The following is an 8190-nucleotide window of genomic DNA, read 5'->3' on the forward strand; positions in this document are numbered from 1 at the left end:
AATTACTAAAATGCAACACAATATAATACAATGATTTCCACAAGAAAACAAATTATCAATGAGAATATCACATTTATTTGAAATTTGTGCATAGAAAACTATGGGCAGAACATTTTTGTAGGCTAAGAACATTGAATTGTCAAATATAAACCAGACCATGTAAATATTATTTTTTTTAAATGTACCGGTACATCATAACATACCGAACACAAATAACCTAATCATAAATTTCATTAGCGAAATCATAAAAAAACAATTACTAAAAAAAAATAATCTTTTTTTTAATTATAGGGCCAGCAAGAAAATTAGAGTTTGACAGCTGATGCAACAGAGCAAAAATGTAGATAACTTATATTGTGCTGATAGAAATCTATAGATTTTGGTTAAAATTTTTGTTTGATTATGCAGTACAAATAATAATTTTTAAATAGAAACAATAAGTAAAGTAATAAAAATACGGTAGATAATAAGCATTGTACATCAGACTTAAAAAAAATAGGCTACAGTAGGCCTAGACAGATGAGTACATGCGTTAGGACAATATCATATAAAAGTAATTTAAAATTATGTTTAAATATAAATAATATTTCTTATATAACAAATACTCCTCTAAATAATAACAGTAAAAATTATGAATCACTGTTATTATATTACTTTTATTATTTATTACGGCACCAAAGAGTAACGGAATTAATAATTATTAATTATAATAATAAAAATTAATTACACATATGAATATTTTTATTAAAAATAAAATGAAATTAAAATTAAAATGACAAGGTTGACTCTCAATGTAGGGCATAGGCCTAGGCAATATTCATATGAAAAAAATAACTGATTATTTATAGCCTAAGCCTACTGCACAAGGCCTAGGCCCTACTACTACTTCATCGTTGTTCTGATCCGGAGGATCGTCAGGCCCAGACATAGGCCTAGGCCCATCTGCATCTTCATCACTTTGATCATCACTATTCGAGAGCAAGTCATCGTCAATATCCATTTCCTCTAGGCCTACATCGTCTAGGCCTAGGCCTAAACCTATTTCGTCTGCATTTATTTCTGGTTCTAAATCCGATCCATCGACGTCCAGCACGGCTGAAATTACTTCCTCAGCTGAATACCGTTTTTTCGGCATATCTGATTTTCAAACTGAAATTACTCTAACTTTTCAAAAAACAACCCATAGCAAAACTGGCATCAAAATTTTCAGAATTTCATTAGCTTTCTAACCGATAAAAAATATGTGTGGGTTAGGCTTGCTACAGCCGTTTAGCGGTCGATTTGTAGGAGACGTTTACCCGTTCGCATTTATGCGAAAACGGCACTGGCTGTACAGTGAGCCTATTCGCATTTATGCGAAATCGGCACTCACACCAGAGGGATCGTGTTCGCATTTATGCGAAGATGGCAGTGAAAGGGTTAATATTATGTTATTGTATAGTAAGAAACTCACTTACGTTAAATACGTCTGATAATGGAGTATATCTACGAGGCTTAGTGATATCTGAGAAACGTTAGTGTAAACAGTAGCCCGCTTAGCGGGATTGCTGGTGAGATTTCGACGAGTGAGGATAGACAGCAATCCACTGAGTTTTGGAGAATAAATTACGGTGTATCAACATTGCTACTGGGTTACTCTGGGACTGTTAGGGAAGCTACTACCTGGTCTCAGAGTTGAGGTGCACAGTATATTCAGAGTTGAGGTTCACAGTATATTCAGAGTTGAGGTTCACAGTATATTCAGATTTGAGGTTATTATTATTGGTACTAGATACCCATGAGTGTTCAGTTGGGGAGGTCTGGATGGCCAAATTGTTTTTTTTTTTATGATTATTGCTAGAGAGCCTAATTTTAGATTGATGTTACCTTATGCACTTTTCTATGTCATTATGATTTAATTCTATGAATGCATAATTGTTGGCTATGATGATGTTTAAACATCAATGATAGTGATGGTAATACTGATATGTTTTACTTTTACATGATGAGTTGTTAAAAGAATTGTACTCTCTGTTTTGCTTCACATGAGTTTTCTTTTCTTTCTCCTTTGAGGTGGAGAGCCTAATAAAAGCCTAATTAAGAACTTATCATTATTATTGTGTGCGGTTTTGTTGCTTTTCTTGTGGTTGTGGCATCCTGGACGAGAAAATCGCATCACGACAAAAGATAATTGTCTCAGCTATAACATACTTTAAGTTGGAAGACGATCGACCAAGGATAAGCGAGATACACTCAAATGCGTATTTTCAAAAATGACGTCATCGGTATAATTCAGTTTTATTGAATTTAGATGGCAATATGATGACGTCACAATGTCCGATCAGCCATTATGATCTATAAAATCATATTTACAACTTATGTGCTTTCAGAATATGTAATAAAAATTGGGGGTCACCTTTCATCCTATGGAGATATAAACTGATTAAATATAGGCCTGATTTTAGCATAGTTTCAATGTATATCGGCACAAAAGTGCGCAAACATCCCTATGTTTGATGCGCACGTACGATATTGCTATTGTCCATACGATTGTGAAAACAATGTCAGGAACCCAAAACATGTAAAAAAAACAAAAAATTTTCAGCTTCCGTACCTGCTGCGTGCGTAAAAATGTGCGCGTGTAGTGGAAAATTTAAGAAAATGTTGAAATGCTCAGAATGGCCTAAAACGTGCTATAATTTAGTCAAAAAGTGATTTCGAGCATTTTAAAATTTTGACGCACACGTACGCGTGCGTTATGAAGCGCTCGCGTAAAATTAGGGTAAATTACATTCAACATTATATTAAAGTTAATGCCCATTTACAGTAATACAATTTCGAAATTGCAATTGGTTAGGATATGATCGATAATGTAAAAACGCAAAATTGGGCGTAGATAACGTCATGCATGACTGAGCGTGTTGAAAAGCTTACTGTGACTAATCCAGACCAAGCCAAATTGATCGATGAAGCGACCGTGTGCGTAGCTCGTAGCAATTTTGAGATATCGTGCGAAGAAAAAAGGGGACAAACAAAAAAAAAAGAAGATGAAGATGATCTTGACAATAACAAGAGGTGATCCGCTTGAGAAGCGATCACCAAAAATTGACTTTTGTCTTTAGGCCAAATCAATGCCTACCATTTTGATCCTCTTCTCCCACTTCTTGTTCCATACTATTGAAACCATCTCCTTCAGAAAATTCCGATTCACAAGCAGTCCTTCCTGAAAGAAACACTCAGTCTGATATCATAGAATTCAGTCAAAAAGGGGCATGACATTTACCCAAAACTCTCCACCTTACGACTTGCCATACCTTATACTGAATTAGTATTAAGTACAGTGTATACTTTTTTTTTTTTTTATCTTATTTAGGCAAAGAGAGTCTGGTTAATTCTAATAGATTTCTGTGTATGCACCCTCATTAATTAAACTATCTCTAGACTTGCAACCCCAGTATAATATATTGACTTTTGTTTTATGCCTACCATTTTGATCTTCTTCTCTCACTTCTTGACTATTGGAAGAAGTCTTTTCTTCCATAACATTAATGTTGACTGTGTCACAATGAGCCATTTCTGAAATAAGGAAAATTCAACCTGATACCATAAAATTCAGAATTGCTATGATGTCAGATTATTCTTTTTGATTATTTTTAGTAGTTTACTACTGGTTCTTTTGGTTGTCATCAGTTCTTTCCACTATAATTTACTTTGTATTGTACTACAAATTATTTTTAGAAGGATATAACTTACTATAATTGTTTCTTTCTTTCAGCTGAAACAGTTGTAACGGCAGATGTCACAGGAACGTTCTTTTCACTATAATTAACTATGATACCGAAAGGTCCACTGATTAATCTCAGATAAGATAGTATAATACATACTACAAGTAATGAAATGCACGCCATCATGTCGGGATTCGATATTTCAACATTAATTATGTCATCGTCAGGATGATTCCTGATGATGACATAATTAATGTCGAAATATTGAATCCCGAAACGATGGCGTGCATTTTGATACTTCTGATGACATAATTAATGTCGAAATATTGAATCCCGACACGATGGCGTGCATTTCAATACTTGGAGTATGTATTATACTATCTTAACTACTACTGTACAACAATGTTTATTTAGAAGAATGTCATAATTTAGCTCAGGTAGCGAGTAGCACAATGGGCTTATCTTTCTTTTGTTCTGCTCAGTAGCAGCCTAGCAGCCGTCAACACCCCATACCACATTGTCTGTCTCATTGACATTATTAGCTCTTATCAGGAGCTCTAGGAGTACTCGGCTCATTGGTTAATAGATCCTTTTTGTATGGGCAGCCGTTAGGGCCAATATACTCTACTGCCTCTATTATACTGGTTTATGCAATTAGTGGCTTAAATCTGCATAAAAGCAGCAATACTCATCAGATTTAAAACTCCCATATCTTTTCCCCTAGACTGTCTATTACAGTAGGATACACAAAGACTGTCAGATAGAGAATAGTCAGTTTATTTATACAGCTTTTATTGCATCTTGTATGGTCACAAATAGCAAAGTTATATTAATAAATTGAGCTTTTAATGATAATAATAACAAAAAATCCTAAAATGATAGAATTTTGCAATAAATACCATATAGAAAGCTTATTTTAATGTTGTTATTTTAATACCTACCAATAGATAAACTAAAGCAGTTAACACATACTGAAATAGAATTTGACCTATTGCAAGACATTTTCAGTATGAGACACCATGGCCATGGTGATGCCACAGGTCTCTACTATATGATAGCTGAATTGCTCATCAGCCAATCCTTGTACAGATAAAGTGAGGCCACCGACCCCATGTTGGAGTGCCTACGTGACGTACCAATTTAAACAAGTTTCCATTAGCATTTATTTAAATTATTGTTAAAAATAATGATTCTTGCAATACTTTTCATTAACAAATTTAATTTAAATACAAGAATTTTTTCCAATCATCTAACTACTCAACGGGTAGATTTTAGATGGTCAGGAAAAAAAATTATTACCATAAAATGACCCCATGCCCATATTTTTGGTAATATTCTAAATTTACTATATTAATATATCTTTGCTGTTTTTAAAAACATTTTAAATGCAGTGGAAACTGCAATAAGGAATTTTACTACACTTTCATGAATACCTAGTTGGTACCAAATTTGAATGAGGATTGGTGTTTATTGCAAACATAACAGTATAACTCAAGAATGCTTCATCAAATTTTAAAGAGTTAAAATTGTGTTGGCTATCTTTTTTAATACTGTTAATAACTATTCCTAGAAACAACAACTTATTTTGTATAAACCCCCCCCCCCCCCCCCCCCCACTACTTTGAAGAAGAATTTGAATTTGATGAGACCATTTCCAAACATGATGTTTAATTTCTTGGTGAAGTTGATTTATGGTACAGTGTACTAATATTTTTTACTGGATAAGAAAGAGGATAACTATTCAAATGTTGTCGTAAGATACTGATGGTAAAACATTGCATAATTCAAAGGGAATATCTATTTTAAAGTTAGGGCTTCTTTTTTATGTTGCTTTTTGTATGTCCCCTATATACTTTTACGACCAGACTAATTTTATTTCAGGTAAAAACAGAGAAAAGTAAACAAATTTACAATTAACAGCATAGCAGAGCTCGTCAAATTTCAGAAAACGCATTCAGAATGCTAGCCAATAAATTCAGCTCTATCATTGAAAATTGGAATTAAAGCCGGAAAAAAGATAAAGTTGTGCTACTGTATGTACCATATGTGTTGCATAATTTCATTAGAAAGGCAAGTTCTCAGTCTGTAGCCCTGTAGATGAGGTTTACGCTATCGAGCCCTATGGTCTTGCGGCTTTAAAAAATCAGGGTTACCACAGTGGGAGAGATGGTATAGAAGTTGGAGAAAAGTATACGAGGTGGTTCAACTCTCCAGCTCGTTCTGTTCATTGGTAGGATCAGGCATGATTTTGGAATTGCTACACAAAACAAAAAAGTGCATAGTACTTTTTGCTACACACAGAAAATGCTGGAAATCAAACATTGTCTATAACACTAAAGAATCTACACTCAAAATTTCATCTGAAAAAAAAGTTACCAACAACAACCGAGTGATGGTGTTCCACTTCTAAATAGCTGCTGCTCTCTGTTCAAATAGTGATTTTATCTGAACAATAATGGGTATTGCTAAATGCCACAAAACCCCGCATACCCCCAAAAAAACACCGCAAACCCCATCCAAACCCTGTGATAATGATTGAATCACATAGTATAGGACTCAACTTGGTATCTCAATAAAAAAAAATCTTAATTTTATGTTCGTCACAACCTATTTTCGGAGTAAAAAGGCAATTTTTTGTATAAAAAAATTGCTAAACCCCGCAAACCCCCTCCAAACTCTGTGATGGTGATTGAATCATGTAGTATAGGACTCACTTGGTATCTCAGTAAAAAAAAAAATATAACGTTCCGTTCGTCACAACCTATTTTTTGGGACAAAAAGGCCATTTTTTATATTTATAAAATTGCCAAACCCCGCAAAACACAGTGCAAACCCAATCAAAACCCTGTGATAATGATTGAATCACATAGTATAGGACTCAAATTGGTATCTCAATAAAAAAAAATCATAATTTTATGTTCGTCACAACCTATTTTTTGGGACAAAAAGGCCATTTTTTATATTAAAAAAATTGCTAAACCCCGCAAACCCCCCAAAACACAGTGCAAACCCTATCCAAACTCTGTGATAATGATTGAATCACATAGTAATAGGACTCAAATTGGTATCTTAATAAAAAAAATCATAATTTTATGTTCCTCGTCACAACCTATTTTGGGGGTAAAAAGGCCATTTTTTGTATAAAAAAATTGCTACACCCTGCAAACCCCCGCCCCCAGTCGGACATAGCCTGTTTTAGTAAAAGTTTTTGACATTCAAAGCAGTTTTTGAAGCAAAGAAATCTAGGCCTAGATCGACAAAAAATTGCCATCCTGTAGCAATTCTGGCTCGGCAATATGGTCGGCAATTGCAGACGTGAAATTCGTGGGCTGCATTCACGCTATTTACTACGTCATTTGACGAATTTTTTGATTAGACATGGAGAAAACACTTAAATTTCAGTGTTATTATGTTATGTGATACTCATCTAATCTAAAACTGTTGTGGCCCCCGGACCCCCCATTAGAAAAATTCTGGATCTGCTCTTCATCAAACTGGGAAAAATAATTCCTCACTAAGACTATCCAAAGAGTCAGACACTCATCTACAAAGACGTCCATTAGAAAAATAGTAACATGCTAAATACTGTATAACATCAACAACGATTGCCTCCTCGACTTTCCCTACTCATTTAACACCGAGCACTTGTATATAATAATCTAATTAACAGCTCTTCCAAATTTTTTTGTAAAACAGCTCTCAAAAATCTTAATAGAATGTTCATTAATACACAAAAAACGATTTTTAATGAGCACCGATGTACTATTCGAAATTTTGACCTTCGGTTTTTTTACAAAACTGCGTTAACTGACCGTGCCATTTATGCAACATGTCTTGTTGGTTAGTGGTGGCAAGGTGTACCCTATTTGATGCATGTTGTGGCAAAATGGCTAATGAGCTAAAAAATAGGAGCTCAAAAGATGGCCTAAAAATCATAAATGTTTTTTCACTACAGATCAACAGTTTAATGTCCAATTAATCATGTCCGTAAGTCTTAGTTCTGGAAATAGTTAACAAATCGTTTATTTAATGTTATTTTGGTAGTGAATTCCTTTAAAAAGTTCAAATAACTTTAGAATGCAATTGCTTAAAATCGTCTTTACCTTGACTCGAGAGTGCTGCAAATTTATCTCCCAATTTAAAGGGCACATAGAAAAATTTACTAGATTATCACTCCTGCCCACGTAAAAAATTTTGGAAATATTGATGTGGGAATAATTTTATTATTTTTAAAATTTATATATAATATATATATATCTATATATATAATATATATATGTATATATATATATATACTTGACCATGGGTAAAAAAGGACAACGATGGACTATTCGACGTGACCATGGGCAGCCATGACGGTGCGGAAGTTTGCGACCTCGTGGGACTCTACATCCTGCACATACTTTCTAAGAAGATTGACAGACGGAAGATTGGACTTTACAGGGACGACGGACTGGCTGTCATCGAAAACGCATCAGGGGTTACA

General features: G+C 34.2%; 1 protein-coding gene across 1 annotated transcript in view; it reads right to left on the bottom strand.

Annotated features, from left to right (window-relative positions):
* Positions 1-3858, bottom strand: part of LOC117118676 — a 6991-nt gene extending 3133 nt beyond the window's left edge. Inside the window, exons 1-3 of the mRNA XM_033263344.1 lie at positions 3733-3858; positions 3466-3555; positions 3119-3202 (exon numbers count right to left, since the gene is read on the bottom strand). Coding sequence (XP_033119235.1) covers positions 3119-3202; positions 3466-3553 — 172 coding nt within the window. The 5' untranslated portion in view covers positions 3554-3555; positions 3733-3858. The remainder of the gene's footprint in view (positions 1-3118; positions 3203-3465; positions 3556-3732) is intronic.
* Between the last annotated feature and the right edge of the window lie 4332 nt (positions 3859-8190).

Source organism: Anneissia japonica, unplaced genomic scaffold (assembly GCF_011630105.1).
Source record: "Anneissia japonica isolate Jap-2015-1 unplaced genomic scaffold, ASM1163010v1 scaffold23581_len16412_cov118, whole genome shotgun sequence".
Taxonomy (NCBI): domain Eukaryota; kingdom Metazoa; phylum Echinodermata; class Crinoidea; order Comatulida; family Comatulidae; genus Anneissia; species Anneissia japonica.